The following is a 24,088-nucleotide window of genomic DNA, read 5'->3' on the forward strand; positions in this document are numbered from 1 at the left end:
AAAGAATGAAGTTGTGTTTGTGCATTAAACAGACTGCAAGTGTTTAAAAATGAAAATAATGACAGTCTTGTCTCTGTAAATACAGTAAGAAGCGATGGTAACTTTAACCACATTTAACAGTACATTATCAACATGCTAACAAAACATTTAGAAAGACAATACAAATATTACAAATATCACTAAAAATATCATGTAATCATGATATCATGTCAGTTATTATTGCTCCATTTGCCATTTTTCATTACTGTTCTTGCTTGCTTACCTAGTCTGATGATTCAGCTGTACACAGATCCAGACGTTAATACTGGCTGCCCTTGTCTAATGCCTTGAACATGGGCTGGCATATGCAAATATTGGGGGCGTACATATTAATGATCCCGACTGTTACAGTCGGTGTTATGTTGAGATTGGCCTGTTCTTCAGAGATTTATATATAGTAAGAAGGAGGAAACAATGGAGTTGTAGAGTAACATGAGATTGGCAGAAACTGTGTGAATTATGTCCCCTTTAAATATAATATTTATATAAATAAAAATAAAATAAAATGAAATATTTATAATTATTATTTAATTAATTAAAAATAATTTAAATTACATTTTTAATTTTGTAAAAAATTACATAAAAGATACTTTTTTGTCTGTAGTCAATTTTATATTTTTATTATTTATATTTAATATGTATTATAATAATATTTATATACTTCCATATAAATATACAAATTTAAATTAATATATTTATTTTATTTTATTTATTATTATTATTTATTATTATTACAAGATAATATACATCTTTGTAATTAAATTAATATTTTTGTTATTATTATTTCTATTTAATATTTATTAAACAATTTGTATAAATAATTCTAATTAAATATATATATAAAAAACGGTAAATGTGCAAAACTCCATAGTCCAAAAACTACAGTAGTACATATTTAAACTATGTTACTTCAGGTCTGGAAAACAATGTTCAAAAATACCATGGTAAAAGCATGTGACTGGTTGTTGGAGACACCTGTGTGTGAAACGAGAGACAGCAATGTGCATAAAGTGTGTCTGAAACGAGAGCGTTTTGAGCTCTAGTAAAGCGTTTTCCGTCTCTCTCTGTCTGTCTGCGGGCGGCTTTATCTCAGTAATAAGCATGTCTAATGCGATGGCCCGCCGGGTTTTGTCCTCAGACCGGAGTCATGAGCAGCGGGTCAGAAGGTAACGCTCTGTTTACACGCTCATTTCCTAAAGCTCTCGCGCTGACCCACCACGCCGAGGCCCTGACTTTTAGCCCGGCCCCTGGGGGCCCCACAGAGTCACACATTAGACACAGTGCTGCGGCCGTGAATGGGCCGTCAGGTGGGGGGTCCGTGACACATTCAGACACACTGTAACAGAACTAACACACTACACTCAACAGAGTTACCATATCCACATTCTATGGGACCTACTGGGTAATGAATATCACAGTTTTATATATGGCAAAAAACTAAGATCAGACTTGAGGCTGCTGGAACCTTTCACACTAGACAGGAAGAAACCACCTAGCAACCACCCAGAACACCCTAGCAACCATAATTCCAATAAATAATGTAAAAAAAAAATGTATTTATTTATTATTATTAGATTTATTATTCATCTTATCTATTATTATTAATTTTGTAAAAACTTATGATATAGTTTGTTTCTGTAGTGAAATGTATATTTGTATTTATTTTTATGACATTTATTATTGAATATAATGTTCATTTAAAAAAATACAAAGTAATTATTATTATTTAATTTATTTTTATTTGAAATATATATATATACATACCTTGTATATATATATATATATATATATATATATATATATATATATATATATATATATATATATATAAATAAAATGATATGTACATCTGTAACGATATGTATATTTTTAATATTTATTATTATTTATTTCTATTTAATATTTATTCAAATATTTATATAAATAATTTTATTTATACATATTTATTTTTATTATTATTATTATTATTATTATTTAAATTACATTTTTTACTTTTGTAAATCACACACACACACACAAAAAAAAACTTACCATGAAAATGTGAAAAAAAAAAAAAAAAAAAAAAAATGCAGTAATGCATCTCTAAGCCATGTTACTTTAAGTCCAGAAAACTATGTTCAAAAGTTTGGTGGTAGAAGCATGTGACCGGTTTCTGGAGACACCTGTGTGTGAAGCGGCTCATTGAGCGGTGCTGTGGAGACACCAGTCACGCTCACAAAGAGCTGGACGGCACTAATGCAGCTATTGTCCCACACTGGAGGAGAATCCAGGGAGAATGTTGGTATTCCGGGGAATGTGCTCACTGACGGCCGGGTCAATGGACCACCGGAGGCCTCAGGACTGACCTTTGACCTTCAGAGGTGACCACCCTCTGACTGCTGCAGTTCACAACATTCCCTCGGAACTGTCAGGTGTATGTGTGTATGAGAATGTGTGTGTTGTCAATGAGGGGTAATGGGATATGCTGAAATGATATCAAAAATGTGAAAATCACCTTTTAACAAAAAAAAAACCTAAACTTTTTAAAATCTCTATTTTGCACAAAATATACTTTAAAAATATTTTAAAATATTATAAATAAAAACAAATAAATAAAAGATATATCTAATCTTGTTTAAAATAAGAAATAAGTAATACAAAATAAATAAATAAAAATAAACATTAATTTAAATATCTATATAGAGGGTATGCACATGATGTCACAGTAGGCAGAGTCACTGCGGTAACACCCACTGACTGACAGCATTGGTGTTCAGCGTGAATGTAGTAAAAAACAGAAAATATGCATTTAAAATGGCAAAGAGTTGTGCGACTGACTACAAACAGATTCAACAAGGAACTGGAGCTATCTTTATACAGACTGCTGAAAGCTACAGCAAAGACAAGAACATTGATCGCAGCAAAACAACTGGACTCCAGGAAGAGAAACATGGATTTGCAGTTACCGTTTTGTGTCAGAACAGGCAGATATACTGAATTTCGGGGAGAAAATAAATCATACCCTCGGTCATATATTGTATTGACGACTTATCAATTAAATATTACCATCTTATATTCTGTTAAGTTTGGATGGATGGATGGATGGATGGATGGATGGATGGATGGATGTGTTACGAATAAAGCTCCCCCAGTGCATCCTCCGGGCCACCAGAGGGAGCCGTCACTCGAATATTGACTCATACTATCTGGACTCCATTACCCATAGGCCCGCATTCCTGGGACTGATCACTTCCGCACCTGCATCCGATCACACTGGATTTAGATCTACCTACATTGTGTTTATAGGGCTGTCTAGCAGATAAAGCGTCACAGGCTTTGCATTATATTTCCTCGGCGTTGAATCGTGATTCCTAACCGTGTCGATGTTCACGGACTGCTGGATCTTTGGTGAGTTGTGAGGATCAATGTTGAGTCCAACTGCCTTTAATTTAAGAAAATAATAATTTTGTTTACTCCAGTTTTCACAGTTTCCCCTAATAAATCCAGTCATGTTGCAGGATGTTTTGCCACTCAGTCCAGCTGAGGTGGGAATGTCCCAATGGGAAACTGACGTCAATGCATACCCTCTATTATTTATATAAATGTATAAAAAATATTACAATAAACATTTGTTTATGGTTTTAGTTTTAGCTAAAGATAACTTGGACCTAGGATCTGACGTACATGCATGTGAACGCTGTGAATGACATGAATGGAGGGTCATTAGGAAATGAATCTTACTGCTCTGGGTGTGTATGAATGCGTTTATAGCTTCAGACAGCGTTTAACTGTGAGACTGAGATAATACTGAGGCTGAATGTGTGTGTGTGTGGAGGGTCGTGCTCGTAGTGTGTTGGCGGCTATGTGTATGAGTGTAGGGTGTGAAGGGGCCTGGCTGACTGATTAACCTTTGACCTCTGGGCCTCCCAGGGTGAGAAGGCAGCTAACAAAGTCAATGCTGATCGACACTAATACCTCCATTCACAACCGGCACACTAACACACATCAGCAGCCCAGCGACAGACACAAAAACACCACAAATCACTGCCACACATCCCCGTCCAGCATCTATATCTGCAGGATCCTTCAGCTCAGCTCGTGAACTTTACACACCGCAGCATCTATTTCACACCACATGACCACAGATACAATATGACTAATCAAACTATGTTTACATCAAGAGAAACATATATAACATATATATTAACTGTACAGTATCATCACTGTAACATAGTGATGCAAAGGTCATGGGTTCAAATCTATGCAAAGGAAATGCAACACTGATTTATATATAGAATCATTACTATTATTTGATGTTATTGGTTGTTACTTATCTGAATGTCTCATTATACATGTAAATAGTTTGTGTTTGTTTTCTTGCATTTAATAAAAAAATTTTTTTTAAAAAAAGTGATTAAAAGTGCCATGAAAGCGCTAGCAAAATAAGTAAATGTAAATTGCATTATTCCTTAGATGATAAAACAATTAACAGGAGTGTCAATCTCGAAATCTACCAACAGATTTATGAATGGAATAAATAATTATAAATATAAAGTATTACATATATTATAATTATTATACTATTTTGTTGAGGGTTAGCAAAACAAGTACATTTAAAATAAATAAAGTGTAAATAAATAAATGAATAACTTATTTTCAGTAATCCTGAGTAAATCATTAAATTATATCAGAATTATTGCCACTGGTCTCTCTAGATATCGATATTGGCAATTTAAAAGTCATATTGGTTTGTAACACTTGTTTTCTTTTTCACTAGAAAGCAAGCATGGTGAAAAACAAAAGGGGAACTTTTTGTTTTGTATTTCCCTGTTAAAAACTTTCCACTTATTGACACATTTGGTTCTCTCTCTCTCTCTCTCTCTCTCTCTCTCTCTCTCTCTCCCCCCCCCCCACACACACACACACACAAGCTCTCACTCACTCTCTTTCCCTTTCAGCCTGTTGTTCTGGGAAAAGCCAAAAGGGAAACATTTAGCTGGGAGGCTCTTTGAGTCGGCCTGACAGTTGACTGATGACCATCCATAAAGTGACAAAGAATAGTTGTGTGGCGGCCAGAGCGGCCCGGCGCTTCCCCCTGGGAAACTAATTGCCCTGAATTGTTAACGGCAACATTATTTTTCTGCCAATCACGGCTTTTCAATGGGCCAAAAATGAGCATGAAACAAGCCTTTTGACTGAACAGAAAAGTTAAATGTCTCCAATGTTGATCAAATTAACTTCAGCGGCCTGACAATGGACTATATTTGTGTGAAAATAAAAGCCAGGCACAAAGGGGCTCTTTTAGCCCAGATTTCACAGTTGTGATGTAAAACCGCTGTGCCCTGAACCTGAGCACATCTTCTGAAAGGAAGAGCAAATGGGAACATATCTGAACACACAAAAGACACCAGGACCTGATCTGTGTCGCGCTCGGATGCGTCAAAACCAGACAAATATGCTCCTTTATCGCGCAAACACTTGCCCGTTTGGCTCCAATTATTAAATATTTTTGAAACCGAATGCTTTCCCGGCTAACAGAGAACATTCTCAGAACGTTTTGGCAACAATATCTTAAATAACAGAACGTTCGTTCAAAGTTATTTGGTCTTTAATAATGTTCTCAAAGTGTTAGCACAAAAACATTTTCTCTGAAATGTAACCTTGTGACATCTGGAACGTTTTCTCTGTAATATAACATTATAACATCTGGAATGTTGTCTCTAAAATGTAACATTGTAACATCTAGAGTGTTTTCTTTGAAATGTAACATTGTAACATCTGGAATGTTTTCTCTGAAATGTAACTGTGACATCTGGAACGTTTTCTCTGTAATGTAACATTTTAACATCTGGAATGCTTTCTCTAAAATGTAACATTGTAACATCTGGAACATTTTCTCTTAAATGTAACATTGTTACATCTGGAGCGTTTTCTCTGAAATGTAACATTGTAACATCTGGAACATTTTCTCAGAAATGTAATGTAACATCTAGAGAGTTTTCTCTGAAAAGTAACATTGTAACATCTGGAACGTTTTCTCTCAGATGTAACATTGTAACATCCGGAATGTTTTCTTTGAAATTTTACATTGTAACATCCGGAATGTTTTCTCTGAAATGTAACGTAACATCTGGAGCATTTTCTCTGAAATGTAACATTGTAACATCTGGAGCATTTTCTTTGAAATGTAACATTGTAACATCTGGAATGTTTTCTCTGAAATGAAATGTAATTTTTAAATGTTACTACTTGTTTCGGAATGTTCAGAGAATATTCAAAAGTAACATTCACATGTTTGAAAAATAAAATGGAATGTGCCCATAAAGTTTGAATAACCCAGAAAAAACATTTTTAAAACATTTGGACAACATTCAGAAATAACGTAATGCATTCTTAGAACATATTTTTGTTCAGCTGCACATGCACAGTTCTGCATAGCAAACAGTGACCACACAGAATGAAGAGAGCGCTTCAGTTTTGTTCTGGAAACGCTCGACAGATAAGCGGCGCTCGGCTGTTAATGCAAACAGAGATACAGAACCGTAACCGCATCATTAGCTCCACCTGGGGAAAAGGTTAAAAACGAGTTGAATGCATGAGGGAAAGAGAAACTGGAAGAGTTTGAGTGTAGGGGGAGGTTCGACTTTCTCTCTGGGGTAGAAGTTACAGCGCCACGGACAATGGGCCTGAAAGTCGGTTCCCAACCGAGCGCTGAATGGCGACACTGTTGGAGGTAGCGGCTCAATTCAAAAGGCTGTTCAGCCACATTGTCCTCCCCGATCACAACAGGAGAATAGACTTTACTGGTGGCTGCCAAAAGGTTAGTGGCGGCGCTGAAAAGAGCCTAGCATTATTCACTGGTTTGGGGGAAGGTGTTTCCCACTCGAGGGGACGTCCTCGCGCCGGCGGTCCGGATCTGAATTCAGACGTTCACAGCGGCCGTGTCCAAACACACCTCAACGTTCAACTTTCAGGGCTCCTGGAGCGGATGGATTCCTCCTCTTATAACCGCGAGAAAAAACTTCGCTATCATTACAAGAGGATTTTATTTTTACCTATTACAGTACTTATTAAAGTATTTATGAGATGAATACTAATCAGTTTTATTTTTTCCATTTTAACAAAAATGCTCAAATTACCCATCACACCTTTAATGAATATAATTCCGGATAATACAACTTAACAAAAAACATTTTTTTACAAAAAAAGTTTAACAAAAATGCCTATTTAATACAAGACATATCTGGGAAGACGAGACTTGGAGAATATTATTTTATCAGAGGAAAACAAGTGCTTGGATTAAGTATTTATGAGATGAATATAAATCTACTTTATTTTTTGCCAAATTCAGTTTTTTTCCCGTTTACATTTTTCTGAATTCCATTTTAATGCTCAAATTAAATTTTAGTAATCAAAAAGTATGTCTAATTAATTGAAATTGTGAAACTATTTTTTTTTTAATGATTAAAAGTAGAACAAAAATGGCATTTGCAGTAGCAGTCTATATTTACAGCCCTACTTTTGAGTTATTCATCCAAATTTTGCCAAATTCCATGACAATCCGTGTTGTACTGTAAATTCCATTTATATGACTTGATTCCATCCATGTTTTCCATATCAAGAAAATCATAGGACCCTATAAATCAAGCCCAAGGTGACAAAAGAGCTAAAAATACAGTTAAAATCCTCAATGTAAGCAACAAGAAAGGTCCTTTTTAAACTTCATTATGGCGGTAAATCACAGTAAATGATGGCATAATAAAACCTGTGTTCCCAAAGCACTTCAGCTGGGTTGTCCATTAGAGCTGCTCCTGCCTCTCATTGGATAAGAAACCGAAGGCGTGAGTGGAAAAATATGATCTTTGAGACATAAAAGTGGCACATAATTCATGAGACGTCCGATTGCTTGATAGCGTATGCGGAGTGTTTGCATGCATTTATTCAAAGTGGATGGACGTTTCACTGCAAGCTTTCAGAAGATTGACACACACACACACACACACAAGCGTGTGCGCGTTCCTCACCTGTCCAGCACAAAGCCGAGCGCTTTCTGCCGCGTGCCTGAGTACACCGAGGGACTCTTTTCCCACGCCACCAAATTAGACGCATCATGGAACAGGTGGATGTTCACCAGGTCAAAGGCACTGAGGAAAGAGAAAGAGACGGAATAAGGGGGAAAACCTTTAACACAACCAACAAACTTAGTAAACGTCATTAACTACGTTCATGTAGCAGTAGAGCAACCTTTAACAACACATTCACAATTCCATAATGTTGGTTAACAGATGACATGGACGTGACATGCAGTATGCACTTTTTAGTAAGTGTTTTGTGATTTTTTTTTTTATTATTATTATTGATTTTATTTTAATTTATTTTGCTTTACTTTAAAAAAATATATATTTTTAGTAAGTGTATTATTTTGATTGTTTTTATTTGTTTATGTATTTATTTATTTTTATTTTTACTGATTTTATTTTTAATTATTTATTTTACTTTTATTTTAAGTTATTTTTATTTTATTTATTTTTTAGTGTTTAATTTTGATTGTTTTTATTTTAAATTATTTATTTCACTTTTATTTTAAGTTATTTTTATTAATTTGATGAAAAAATGTTGTGTTTAATTTTGATTGTTTTTATTTTCAATCATTTTATTCTATTTTGTTTTATTTATTACATTATTTTATTTTAATTTAAAAAAATATTTGTAGTAAGCCTTTTATTTTGATTTTGTTTTTATTTTCAATCATATATTTTTATTTAAAAAATCATAATTTTTGGAAATTTTTAAAATGCTTTTATTTTAAATTATTTTATTTTAATTTATTTATAATATATATTTTTTATTAAGCATTTTATTTTGCATATTTTATTTTCAATTATTTATTTTACTTAAATTTATTAAATTAAATTTATTATTTTTATATTTAGTAAGTGGTTTTTTCATCTTTATATGATTTTTTTATTTTACATTATTTTATTCTTTTTTGTGTGTTTTATTTTGATCACTTTTATTATAAATTATTTTATTTTCATAAAAAAATATATATTTAGTAAGCAATTTATTTAGATTGCTTTTAAAATCAAATTTTAGTAAGCATTTTAAATAAGCATTTATTTTGATTGATTTTTTTTCAGTTATTTGTATTTAGTTTTATTTTGATTGTTATTTAGTTGTTTTTATTTATTTATTTTATTTTATTTTATTTCACAAGAATATTCGATTTTTTATTACATCTTTCATTAAAGATTGACGTAAAGGAATACCTTCATAATGTACAGTATTATAAACGCAGGCTTCACAGAAAGTGTCCACAAACCTGGATCTGCTCACTGATTAATATGTAAATGAAGCATGTTCATGTCTATCCGTTCCTTAGTTCAATAATCACTGAAACCACTGAAATGAACAGCTAATGAATTGGAGCAGGCCATCTGAGTTAGTAGCTGCCACTGAGAGCAGTAACCCGTTTAAAAGTGACACAATCCCAGCGTGACTAAGCCTGTTACACCTCCGTCACCTTTTCATTACCTTCTTCTCGTGTCATCCCTCCTTCAGGCCCTCGGTCTAGCCTCGAGCGTTCTTGTTCTCGTGTCATCCTTCTATTAAATTAGCCTCTCTCTCTCTGTCCGATTCCCTGCGGAGGGAACCTTTGATTCATTCCGCACAGGTTCAATTGCATGTAATGTTTTGTGTCATCTGTCATATGGAACTGCTTGGCTAACGTGATTAGCTTTAATCTAATCCTGCGGTTCAGACCATAGAAACTCCTGCAGCTGTAGTTCGCAGGAAAAAAAAACAAACAAAAAAAAAAACATCGGTCCAGATAAAAGAACGGTTAGTCATTTAGCAGAAAGTTGTATCTGAAGTGACTCACGGTGACTTCTTACAGGTCCAGTTCTCCCGCAGTAACCTGAGGTGTGTTAATGAGGCGCTTCGAACAAACTCAAGCCAGAGACAGCAGTAAACGTTTTGAGCATCACTGCCTGATGAAGATCTGAACAACACTTTCTGTGCAGCCACAAGCATTATTAATTATGAAAGCATTCAAACTGCACATTTGCATACAGAATTAACTCTTTAAAGTTGAACAGAACAAAAAACTATGGCTTTAAATAATTAATGGTTTTAAGAATTATAGTGTATTTACGGGATTCCAAAATGTTTCTTTATTTCTTTTCTTTCTTTCTTTTTTTTGTCATCCAGACCCCTTTGAGCTAATATGTACTTGAAATCCCTGCGAGATTTAAAATGAATATTTCAATAATTTAACAACACGTTCACAGTTTTCTAATGTCACGTAATGGTCACATCGGTGAACTAATAAAACATTTAAACTGTTTTGTTTTGACTGATTCTATTTTAAATGATTTATTTAATTTTATTTGAATTTAATTTAGTTAAAAAAAACAAATAAAAACATTTTTAGAGACTTATTTTTAGTGTTTTTATTTTAAATTATTTGTAGTAAGTGCTTTATTTGTTTCAATTGTAAACTATTATATTTTAATAAAAAAGATTTTATATGCTTAGTAAGTGCTTTTATTTTGACTTATTTTATATTTTATTTTATTTGAATTTTTTTAAAAAAATAATAATTTTAGTCTTTTTATTGTTTAAATTATTTTTATTAATTAAAAAACACGTTTTAGTTAGTGCTTTATTTTAATTCTATTTTAAATTATTTATTATATTTATTTAAAATATATATTTTGTTTTATTTTTATTGCTTTTATTTTAAATTATTTATTTTATTTGTATTGTATTTTTAGTAAGTGTTTTATTTTAATTGTTTTTATTTATTTTATTTTAAATTTATATTAAAAAACATTTCTACAAAGTGTTTTATATTGACATTTTCTTTTTTTTTTTTTTTTTGTGTGTTTTATTGAAGCGCTCCTTTAAACCACTTGGTTTTGATTTGCACATGCACATTTGGCTCAGTCATCACATTATATAATTATGAATACAGTGTTTTAAAGGTTTAGTAATAGTTTATGGTCAGAAGTGAAGCCTTGAGGCTCGGATATAAGCATCACTCTCTCTGTAAGTATGAGCCGGATTCAGCTGGTTTAGGAGGACTAGGACGTGAAGGAGGAACTCACCAGTCACCCAGGGCCCATCGGGTTCTGATGAAGCCTTTTCTGGACCACTTGCACTGCAGGAAGAGAAAAAACAAAGCTATTAAACAAAGAGTTCAGCAAGTACTTTCTGTCACTGTTCTGAATTCAAACCCAAGATCAAATGTTCAAGAAATCTTTGATTTCTCATGAAAGGTTGATTGAGATATAGTATGTGTCCTGCAGTTCTGCAGCAGATCCTGCAGTAAATGGACCAATCAGGAGGCTGATCTCACTCACATGACTCTGAACCTTATTAAATGAGAGACAAATTGATGCTGCGAGTGTCCTTATTACCAATGCAGAGAAAAATAAATAAATATCCTCCTCCCTCTCTCCCTCTCCCTCTCTCTCTCTCTGAGATGTGTAATGGGGAGTTAACTGCAGCGATGAATAAACTAATTACCGGCCGGGTCACATAATTACAAATTGACTAATTTTATTTAAAAACTCTGATGCAAATTAAAGGCCTGAGAGAGATTTGATTGCTCCTCACATCTTTCAGCCGGCATTAGGACAAGATTAACTGTATCAAATTCAATTGCATTTGCATACTTGAATTAATCTGTAAGCTACAGCAAGGCTGAGCGTATGATGTCAATAACAGACATTTTCTCAAGAGAAAATCATTTCCATTTCTTACAGCGGGTCAGATAACAGCACTCTACAAATACACTACAAACATACACACATGTGATTATTCAAGTGCTTGGACAGAAAACACAATATATGCATACATTAGGTTAAAAAAATAACCCCAAAAAAAGTTATATTTAAAAAAAAAAAAAAAAAAAAAAATATATATATATATATATATATATATATATATATATATATATATATATATATATATATATATATATATATATATATATATATATATATATAATTTAAATATGGACAAAAAACAATATTGGCAAATAGTCATTGAAAAAAAAAAAGAGCTAATTAAGTCAAATAAAATAATAAAATGAAATAAAATAAGATTATAAAATAAAAATGAAATAAAATAAGAGCTAATTAAGTAAAATAAGATAATAAAATTTAAAAAAAATACATAAAAATAAATAAAATAAAGTTTATAAAATAATAATCAATAAAATAAGGGCAAATAAAATAAAATAAGATCTAAATAAAATAAGATCTAAACTAATAAAATATCTGAAAACAATAACCCATTAAAATAAGATTAAATTAGATCAAATAAAATGAATAAAATAAAATTAAAAAATAAACTATTCCTTTAAAAATTAACAGAAATATGGACGGGTCACTGCCGATGTACACTAGAAAGGTCACGGCATGCAGGAGGCGACAGTGATGAACGGACACCAGCGGCGGGTCACTGTGACCAGCGGCCTGTACGAACACACCCGAGAGACAGCAAACCACGTGAACGTGGAGCGTGAGGTCTACGGGAGCAGCACATAATCTCATCTCTGGCGTCCATTGGGCGATTCACCCTCTATCAAAAGTCAGACATGTCACGGTCCGGTGAGGGCGGATCGGGCCGCTTCTCCAGAACGCTCTTATCCGCTGACCTTTCTGCCACTGTGCTTGAGAGATCTGCACCGTCTCATAAATAACAGCCGCAGCTGGGTCCACGGGCCACACGCTCCCATAGAGCCGCACAGACACAAACACAGCCTGAGTAATAACTAATAAACACGAGCGGTGATTGATGAAGACCAGCACAGAAACCCCCCATCTGTCTCTGTTCTATCATCCGCCTCAGATTAAATAAGACATCATCCACTGCAGCTGCCGGGTGAAGGACAACATGTTCCTATGGTGCTTTCACACTGGACCAAAGCAGTGAACTATGGGTGAAAACGGCTCAAATCCTGGACACTGACAAACTCACACCATTCATTTCATGACCGGCATGTGGAAGCTTACAGATCCACCAATCAAACTGAACTGAGATCAGCTCAGGAGTCAACTCTGCTTTACTTGTGCTGCCGATCACTTTTATGGCTCAAATTTGGGGGTCTTCTATCAATTCATGCATTAAAATAAATACTTTTTTAATTTAAGGTTTAACTGGACTCACTCTTGTATGTAATGTCAAAGTAAACAAAATACAACCGAAATATATTACAATAGCACAATAAATTCAAATTATATATATATATATATATATATATATATATATATATATATATCATATATATCATATATATCATATATATATATATATATATATATATATATACATATATACATATATATATATATATATATATAAAATTTAATATTATTTAATTGAATATGATTATATAAAAAAACATCCAATGAAATAAAAAATAGAATTATATAATAAAAATATAGTACAATGAAATAAATAAAATAAAATAAAATAAAATAAAATAAAATAAAATAAAATAAAATAAAAACTGAAGCCTATTGTCTTTGTTGACCTAAATGAGATCTGAGCTCACTTTAAATCCAGTGACAGTGCAAATGGTTGTACAGGTGCTGGTCATATAATTAAAAAATCATCAAAAAGTTGATTTATTTCACTAATTCCATTCAAAAAGTGAAAGTATATTATATTCATTCATTAATTACACACAGACATACATTTCAAATGTTTATTTCTTTTAATTTTGATGATTATAACTGACAACTAAGGAAAATCCCAAATTCAGTATCTCAGAAAATTAGAATATTGTGAAAAGGTTCAATATTGAAGACACCTGGTGCCACACTCTAATCAGCTAATTAACTCAAAACACCTGCAAAGGCCTTTAAATGGTGTCTCAGTCTAGTTCTGTAGGCTACACAATCATGGGGAAGACTGCTGACTTGACAGTTGTCCAAAAGACAACCATTGACACCTTGCACAAGGAGTGCAAGACACAAAAGGTAATTGCAAAAGAGGCTGGCTGTTCACAGAGCTCTGTGTCCAAGCGCATTAATAGAGAGGCGAAGGGAAGGAAAAGATGTGGTAGAAAAAAGTGTACAAGCAATAGGGATAACCGCACTCTGGAGAGGATCGTGAAACAAAACACATTCAAAAATGTGGGGGAGATTCACAAAGAGTGGACTGCAGCTGGAGTCAGTGCTTCAAGAACCACTACGCACAGACGTATGCAAGACATGGGTTTCAGCTGTCGCAATCCTTGTGTCAAGCCACTCGTGAACAACAGACAGCGTCAGAAGCGTCTAAAGACAAAAAAGACTGGACTGCTGCTGAGTGGTTATGTTCTCTGATGAAAGTAAATTTTGCATTTCCTTTGGAAATCAGGGTCCCAGAGTCTGGAGGAAGAGAGGAGAGGCACACAATCCACGTTGCTTTAGGTCCAGTGTAAAGTTTCCACAGTCAGTGATGGTTTGGGGTGCCATGTCATCTGCTGGTGTTGGTCCACTGTGTTTTCTGAGGTCCAAGGTCAACGCAGCCGTATACAAGGAAGTTTTAGAGCACTTCATGCTTCCTGCTGCTGACCAACTTTATGGAGATGCAGATTTCATTTTCCAACAGGACTTGGCACCTGCACACAGTGCCAAAGCTACCAGTACTTGGTTTCAGGACCATGGTTTCCCTGTTCTTAATAGGCCAGCAAACAAATAGAAAATCTATGGGGTATTGTGAAGAGGAAGATGCGATATGCCAGACCCAACAATGCAGAAGAGCTGAAGGCCACAGACTGATGGACTCCATGCCACGCTGCATTGCTGCAGTAATTCAGGCAAAAGGAGCCCCAACTAAGTATTGAGTGCTGTACATGCTCATACTTTTCATGTTCATACTTTTCAGTTGGCCAAGATTTCTAAAAATTCTTTCTTTGTATTGGTCTTAAGTAATATTCTAATTTTCTGAGATACTGAATTTGGGATTTTCCTTAGTTGTCAGTTATAATCATCAAAATTAAAAGAAATAAACATATGAAATATATCAGTCTGTGTGTAATGAATGAATATAATATACAAGTTTCACTTTTTGAATGGAATTAGTGAAATAAATACACTTTTTGATGATATTCTAATTATATGACCAGCACCTGTATATGTTGTATATGTTGACCTTGAACAGGCAAAAAGAAAGCTTGCAAAAAGAGTTTAACAAGTACTTTCTGTCACGGTTCTGAAATCAAACACCCTGCAAAAGACTCTACGAATCAGAAAGCTTCTCTTACACTAATAACAGGGACCAGCAGGAGTGATCGACTGAAGGCAGCAATGTGACAAAATCCATCAGCTCCACCGTTGTTCGACGGGTTCTCTCTTATTCAGCTTTTAAATTAATATTGTCACTTAAAGCCATAACTCACGAGATGGGGCCCTAAAGGGGAGATGGGGTCACCGAGCTACGAGAAGGTAAAAATGATCTTTAGTTTAGTGATTAGTCAAGGGTACAAACACACACTACATATAACGGCTCAGGACTGCTTTATTTCTGATTGGCTGCTGGTAAAACCACTGGGCTGTCAATCAAACGAGGAAATGTAAGTGATGTCATTGAGATGTTTGACAGACTGACAGTTTATTGATGAAGCAGCTCGGGAAACTGAAGCGTGTCCTGATTTTATTTACTGAAGCTCCGCATTAGAAAAACGGCCTTATGCAGCAGATTCCTGAAAGCTGATTGGTCAGTCCAGTTAAAACATGTTATAGTAACAGATCTGACGTGAAACTGCTGTTCGCCATCTGAAACTCCTCAAATGACTCATAGACAGTGATGGGTAGATTATTTTGAAGATGTAGTGTGTTGATTACAAATTACATATGGAATATTGTAGTTAGCAGCATAATCTGTTTATTACTATTCTGATTACTTTTGACCTAACTCATTTGTAAAGTGCCAGTGGCATGTGAAGTATGGTAACCCATACTTGAAACAATATTAACAACATGTAGTGCATTAAAAAAAATCCATTATGTTAGGGTTTCCAAAACTGGGGTTTGTGAGTTGATGAAAAGCTAATAATTAATTCAGTCCTAACTATGTGAAATGAAATGAAATGAAATGAAATGAAATGAAATGAAATTAAATTAAATATTAAATTAAAAATTAAATTAAAAATAAAATATAATAAAATAAAATTAAATTAAAATATTATTACAGTTTTCCAAACTGGAGTTCGTGGGTTGATGAAAAACTAATAATTAATTTAGTCATAACAATCAACAAATTTAAATAAAAATATTAAAAAAATAAATAAATTAATAAAAAACAAAATCAAATAAAATATTATTTGGGTTTCCCAAACTGGGGTTTGTGAGTTGAGGAAAAGATAATTCATTAAGTCCTAACAATGTGTTAATAATTAATTTAGTCATAACAATGAAAAACATTAAATAAACAATATTAAATTAAATTACAAAAAAATATAAATAAAAAACACAAAATAAAACAAAATCAAATTTTAAAAAACTGGGTTTTATTATAAATAATTAATTTAGTCATAACAATAAAACAATTAAAATAATATTTATTATAATAAATAAATAAATAAATAACAAAATAAAATAAAACATTATTAGGGTTTCCCAAACTGGGGTTTGTGAGTTGATGAAAAGTTAACAATTAATTTAGTCATAACAATGAAAAAATAAATAAAAATAAAATAACAAAATATAAAATAAAATAAAAGTGTTTTGAAAATTATGGAAATATTCATTTAAAATCTCAAGGGACTTAAAGTAAATATTTTAGCTCAAAGGGGTTCAGTTGACAAAAACGTTTGTGGATTCCTGCATTACATGAACAAACATTAATAAACATGAAAACAGCACACAGCCAATATCTCCCAGATTTTAAATATTTTTGTCTAAATTTCCAGAATCAATAATTAGGAAAGGTCACTGGATATGACGAAGACATGACACATAAAACTTTGTAATCATGTAATCAATGAAACAGTAACTGATTGAGTATTTTAAAATGTAATATTAATCTAATTACGAAAACCTTCTTTTGGAATCTGATTATGTAATCTGGATCTAGCCATAATAAATCTCATCAAACATCAAACGGACTATTCCTGCACGGGTCTGGACGTGTGATAACACATCCCTCAAACTCTAACAGCACAAAAACACACGAGCAGAAGCTAAAAGCGTCCCGGACATCGGTCCAAACAGCGGTGCATCTTGTCCCGGAGTCGCTGTTAATAGGATTCCTTTAGGGAGGTAGATGGATGGCGAATCCGGGCGGTTTCATCTACTAAAAGACGGCATAAATCACGGGATGAAGCCGAGGTTATCGCCAGCCTGCCCGCCTCATGAGAAACCTGCATTAAAGCATTAGTGAAATTAATTCATCTTTCATAAGAGGTTTGAGCCGTATCTGTGATCTACGATAACAACCAATTTCTCACTACTGAGCGCGAGTGTGTGAGAAAGCCCTTGATAGACTACACAAATCTGCTGCTTTAAATGGGCTAACATTATGTGGAGTGCTGCTCTCCAGAGCATCATACGAGATTCATGAGCCGCCGCCGAAACGTGCATAAATCAATGCGCAAACTTTTCTCCTTTCTGTTTTCTTTCTGGCCTCCCAACGCCGTTGTTGTCGCTCTGAAGGTGTGCCGCTTCTGTAAACGTAATTGTTTTCTCATCATGTGGAAATGTGGCTCGTGCGGGAGATAAAGTGGAGCGCCATGTTATTTGTGAAAGAGGCGGAAATCGGTAGCAGCGCGTGAAAGGGCTGATTTTGCATATATTTACGGGCCGCTGTTTGCCCGAGTGTGGGTAACTGATGGACGCAGAGAGACGAGCTGACACACGGCCACCACGCCTGAGCTTTATTAATATATCAGCTCTACAGACACACACACTCGCAAGCACACGGACACACACGCACACACCCACAGACAGACGCACACACACACTCACACGCGCACACAGTCTCTCTCACACAGGCACGTACATGAACACTCACACACACACACTCACTCTCACACATGTTAGGTTTTTGTGAATTGTGGGGACTTTCCATAGGCCGCAATGCATTTTATACTCACACACAAACACATGCACAAACACATGCACTCTCTCTCTGTCACACATACACACACTCGCAAGCACACGGACACGCAAATTCCTTGTGTCACACACTCACTCACTCACTCTCTCACAGACAGACGCTCACACACACACTCACATGCGCACACTCAGTCTCTCTCACACACGTACGTACATGAACACTCACACATACACACACACGCACACTCTCATGCATGCACGCGCACACACACACTCACACACACTCCCACACAAACATATAAACACATGCACTCTCTCTCACTCACACACACTCACACATTCACACACAAACACACTCCCACACACACAAACACACTCGCAAGCACACAGACGCACACACACACTCCTTGTGTCACACACTCACTCTCTCACAGACAGACGTGCACACACACACACATGCACGCACATGAACACTCACACATACACGCACATGCAAACTCTCAAGCATGCACATGCACACGCACCCAGACACTCGCACGTGCACACACTCACAAGCACGCACAAAAACACTCGCACTTACAGACACACACACACTCATGCAATCACACACACTTACTCACACTCTCTCTCACACACTCACTCTCACACTCAAGGCCCCGATATACTTAAAATTAAGTTATTTTTCGTTCTTCATTTAGGGGTAAAATGAAGTTCGAAATGCGTGAGCTGCGATATACTGTAAACGAACATCTGAGGCCGCCCACACTGCTGAGAGCGACGGTTAGATGAATATGCAAATACGTGCTGTACACTTTCTTCTCAGTAACAAAATAAACACAACAAAAATGAGAAAACAGCAAACATTTATTATAGAAGGCATAAGAAAAGCGTCTGATCATAACTTAATAACTAATTAGCACTCCAGTCATGTCACGTTTATTTATATAGCGAATAGATGTTTAATCAATAGATTGCTTAAAATCAAGCAGCTTTACAGTATCAAACATGAAAAACAGTGTCAGTGCCTCATTTTATCAGAAGCACAACTTCATTTTGTACTATAAAGCGGCTATCCAGTGTGTTCATGTTTTTACCCGCGGAGATCTTACCTCAACGAACTCAAACACACGACATGAGTCAAAGAACAGTTCCACGTAAATGAAGGCGGAGCCTCAGCGCACACCTCCTGTTACGTTATCGTCACGGGCCAATGGTAGTATGAAGGTGTTTTGCAGCTGGAGCGAACTTTTCCTGAAAGTTTGCTTTGGCAAGCTGTTTCGAACTTCCAAAAAGAACACAAAACGAACTTCGTTTGGCCTGATTTGTTCAAAATGACATCACATCAGTTCATTCTTCGATTTCGTTTGAAATATATATCGGGGCTTTCACTCTCACTCACTCTCTCACACACACTCACTCACATATTGGAGTATTTTAAATTAATATAAATCGGTCTTCAAGCTCAACTCAGAATAACCTAAAAAACTGAATAAACTTAAAAAAAAATTTAAAAAAATTACAGTGCTCAATTGCATCAAAATTATATATATAAATCTCTATATAGTGCTGGGCAACGATTAAATATTTTAATCGCGATTAATCACATGATTTTTCTGCGATTAATCGTGATTAATCGCGGCATGCGCAAAATTCAATAATGAAATCAAAAGTAGTGTATTGCCACCGCCATTTTGACAGGGTCGCCCTCTATTACTCGTACTGAAATTAATACAGATTCTTGCTTACCTTTTGTTTTGTTTCTGCCATTAAGTGGAACGTTAACATTTTTAATGGTATCGTTTGCAGGGAATAGAAGCTATTTTATCGCATCGCATGATCATTTTATTTTTTTTATTATTTTTTTTTCACTGAAGTTTTGTAGAATTTCGTTTACAGTGTTGATCTGTTTACCGTGTCGCACGCTGGACGCTCACTGCTGCTTCAGCCATCGTATGAATATCATCGTATGAATATCCAAATAAATCTATGTAATTAACACACTGAGAAAAGTCGATTCATTTATTTGTTGGAAACGTTTAAATGATGCTTAAACGAGCATATTGAGTAGGCCTACAACTGTTGTCATTGTAATTCCCCTTTTCCATGATCACAGATGAGGAGAATCAGAGATTATGGGTCAAATTCAGCGGACAGACGGACACGAACACACTGTATTTTTATATTTATTTTAACAAATGACAACCACACTAAGCTACCTTTATAAAACCGTTATGAAGAAAATTTATAAAATGGTTACATTTTAAGTGATACTGAAAGTTTATATTTTGGTGTCATCCGTTTTTCTGCATGTGCTTTATTTGTAAATAGAATTTGGTCTCTTTAATATCAGTCTAAGTGCATTAGGCGTTTTCTTGAGATGACATGAGAGGAAACCGTTTAAGATATAAACGTGCTGCATTCATATTTTGGGCTCATTACCGTATCTCCACACAGTATGCTTTAATAAACATGTACAGAATTGTTGGTCACATGAAGCGTTTGTTAAGCATTTGAATGTCCCCGTCAAGTTCTGCTAATTCACGAGCGCAGTGAGAGTCAGACTCGCAAAGGTAATGTTAATTATTAAACCAAACGAAATCAAAACGTTCAAAAACACTTAGCAATGTGATTCTTTTATTGAGTGATAAGCAGTGGGTACCTTTTTCCATTTTTCTGTCCGCACCAGATATTTTCTTTTTTCGCGCAGTAGCTCTCTTAGGCACACAACAAATGCTTTCATTGGTTGAGACGCGTGATGACGCTCATCCCAAGCAGCCAGTAGCCTACTGATAAACATCCCACCCCTCCTGTGACCCATGGTTTGTGTTGTATTCGGTTGTCTATCTATGTGTATTCAAACACAGTGAGCAACGGACTTTCAAAATAAAAAGTACGTTAACGCGCGATAAACTAATTGTCGGCGTTAATTAATTAATGCGTTAACGTGATAAAAACGCGTTAACTTGCCCAGCCCTAATATATATATATATATATATATATATATATATATATATATATATATATATATATATATATATACATACTGATTTTAATATTTTTGTACTAGGATGCATTATTCAGGGCTGTAATGCTTCTAGATTCAACCCCTGAAAAACTCATTTTCCTCTCAGTTCAAACCTGGAATTTCAGTCTAGAGCTTCATCTGAGAACTGTGAATGAAACTGTGAACTCTCATCTGATTCTACACAGCACACACTTCAATGGAGACGTGTGAAGGAGCAGAACGCACCTCTGGGAAATAGTCTTGAGGAAACTTCTCCTTCTCCAGCATGGCTGTGCTATTCAGAGCGTCCGAGCAAACCTCCTTCCCAACCACCTTCTTGAACTTCTTGGCTGCATGAAAGCACAATAAAAGCACACTGATCATCATGTAAACGTGCAGAAAGGTTCAGACACTTATTAGAGTAAGAGCGCTCAGGGCAACTGCGCCACCTACTGGTTAAACATAGAAATGAAGAATGAATCCTGACAGAAATGTAAAATTTTCTCTTATATCTGATTTTATATTGTAATTCACATTGGAGTATTTTAAACTAATAGAAATCACAGTCGGCAAAGCTCAACTTAGAATGCAAAAACATTTTCCTTCAAAACCAAAGGAAAAAAAAGAAAAATGTGTATATATATATATATATATATATATATATATATATATATATATATATATATATATATATATATATATATAATAGCTAAGTATATAAAAGTATGAAAAATTTAAATGTGTGTTTAATATAATATAATATTATATTGTATTGCTTTTAAATAGATATATATACATTTTTGGTTCACTATATAAAATCTAATAACTATTTAGATTTTAATTATTATTAAATCTGGATGATTTATTTGAATTTACTTTTGAGTTTTTGCATAATTCTCATAAGGTCATTTTAACTGTTTTAACTTAAAAAAATGTATAATTATTATACTTATATAAATATAAATTAAAATAATTTAAAACCAAAAGAAACATAACATGGTGCGTAATTGCATTAAAATGATTTAATACATTATACATATATATATATATATATATTTTTTATTAATATATATTTTTGTCCTCCCAAAGTTGATTCCCATTACAGTAATAAAGTCATTTTTTACCATACATTTTTTAATTTAAAAAATACTTTAATTCATAATTATTTTAATTTATAAATATAAATTAAATTCTGCCATGATGTACAAATAGTTGAAATTGCTTTTAAATAGATTTTGAGGGAAATGCACTTAACTGTCTTAAAATAGGCTTAATTTTCTTTAAGCAAACTATAATTTTTTTTTTTTTTCCTGTGGTTTTGAGGTGAATGTGAGATTTGCTGAAGTTCTGCCCCCGCAGGCACACTGCATGATGGGTTTGATGAAGAGCGTGATTACAGCCATCATGTGAGAGATGTGCTGGTCTTTAAGAGCTGCGGGTTTGCGCGGGGCCGGACGGGTCCGGCGGGGGCTAATGCTGACACCGGTGTAATGGGAGTGGCTTTAATTAGTGTGACCGTCGGGACACGCGACCTCTGACCCCTACCGCTGATGAGGTCACCGCTGCTAACTGTCCAATAGCTTGAGTGCACTATTACCAGAGGCTGAAATCTCATGAATTAAATCCTAATATTAATAAGCATTACTGTTTCCTATCGGTAACTCCGTCTTAGCATGTTTTATAGCTTCTGAAACAACCTTGACCGCTCTGGATTTGATGGGATTGATGAGATTAAAGGGACACGCGTACCTTTGAAATCAAACTGCTGGATGTTTTTCAAGGATTCATGGAGGAAGTAGCAACATCCTAATGCCTGAAAAACACAAAGAGAGAGACAAATTACACATCATACAAACTTAAAAACATGGTTAGGTGTTTTCTTCAGGTTTCTGCGATCTTCTGGCCTGTACGTGCGAATTCAGAGGCCAAAAAATACAAAATACACCAAATAGCATAATCTCACATTCATAAAAAATATAGTCAATTGTAGACCAAAAAATACACAAAAAGTATTGTTCAAAAATATTCCTTCAAAACATGATCATAAAAAACATGTCAACTAACATAACATCAACGTAATATAATAGTCTTGTTTATATGAAATATATATATATTTAAAAAATGTCATGGCGCTCAAATATATCATCGATATAACGTCTCTTCTGCTCATCAAGGCTGCATTTATTTGATCAACAATACAGTAAAAATAGTGAAATATTATTACAATGTAAAATAACTGTTTACTATGTGAATATACAGTACAATGTAATTTATTCCTGTGATCAAAGCTGAATTTTAAGCTTCATTACTCCAGTCTTCAGTGTCACATGATCCTTCAGAAATCATTCTAATATGCTGATTTGCTATTATCAGTGAATTAAAAACAGTCGTGCTGCTTCATATTTTTGTTCTCCTCATTAACACGCATGATTTGAGGAATCATTCACGTCTGATTGCACACACTATGATGCTTGACTTATCAAACACATCTAAAATATGCACTTTTATTGCTGTCGGGTCAATAATGAATCAGTTTAGTGAAAGCAAGTGCGATTTCCCAGCAGTTTCGTTGAATTCAGTGACATCAGTCGTATTTCATAAGTGCATGTGTTTATGTATAACCCGACCCCACAAAAGAGCAAAAACTTCCTCTTATGAATATGAAGAAAGACTTGATTTTGCACGACTCTTTTCTTATGTAACGAGTTCAAGGCGCTCAAATATAACATGTAAATTATAGCGGGAGCCGATTCTGTCAAAGCGCTCGATCTGAGCCGCTCAAAGCAGCACAGTCAGAGTTTAGCATGACCAAAGATTTACTTCAATAGGATTATATTCTTAATTTTTACTGAACAATCAGACAGTTTCTGTGTCTGTCGACGGCCCAAACAAACGGAGCCCGCAAGGCGTAAGGCGCCAGGGATTTGATGCGGTTCACAGTTCACTAACTGCTTTTCTGAAGGGCTTTTGCACCTCCAGTCCTCAAGTTGGCCTAAAAAGAGCGAAACCTGCT

At 34.5% G+C, this 24,088-nt stretch overlaps 1 protein-coding gene across 2 annotated transcripts in view; it reads right to left on the minus strand.

The window, feature by feature from the left end:
- inpp5a (inositol polyphosphate-5-phosphatase A) overlaps window positions 1-24,088 on the minus strand; it is a 175,473-nt gene that overhangs the window by 52,255 nt on the left and 99,130 nt on the right. For both annotated transcript variants that reach the window (XM_067385695.1, XM_067385696.1), the window contains 4 exons: window positions 22,825-22,888; window positions 21,322-21,425; window positions 11,127-11,179; window positions 8,043-8,162 (listed from right to left, as the gene is read on the minus strand). In XM_067385695.1, coding sequence (XP_067241796.1) covers window positions 8,043-8,162; window positions 11,127-11,179; window positions 21,322-21,425; window positions 22,825-22,888 — 341 coding nt within the window. The remainder of the gene's footprint in view (window positions 1-8,042; window positions 8,163-11,126; window positions 11,180-21,321; window positions 21,426-22,824; window positions 22,889-24,088) is intronic.

Source organism: Chanodichthys erythropterus, chromosome 5 (assembly GCF_024489055.1).
Source record: "Chanodichthys erythropterus isolate Z2021 chromosome 5, ASM2448905v1, whole genome shotgun sequence".
Classification (NCBI taxonomy): domain Eukaryota; kingdom Metazoa; phylum Chordata; class Actinopteri; order Cypriniformes; family Xenocyprididae; genus Chanodichthys; species Chanodichthys erythropterus.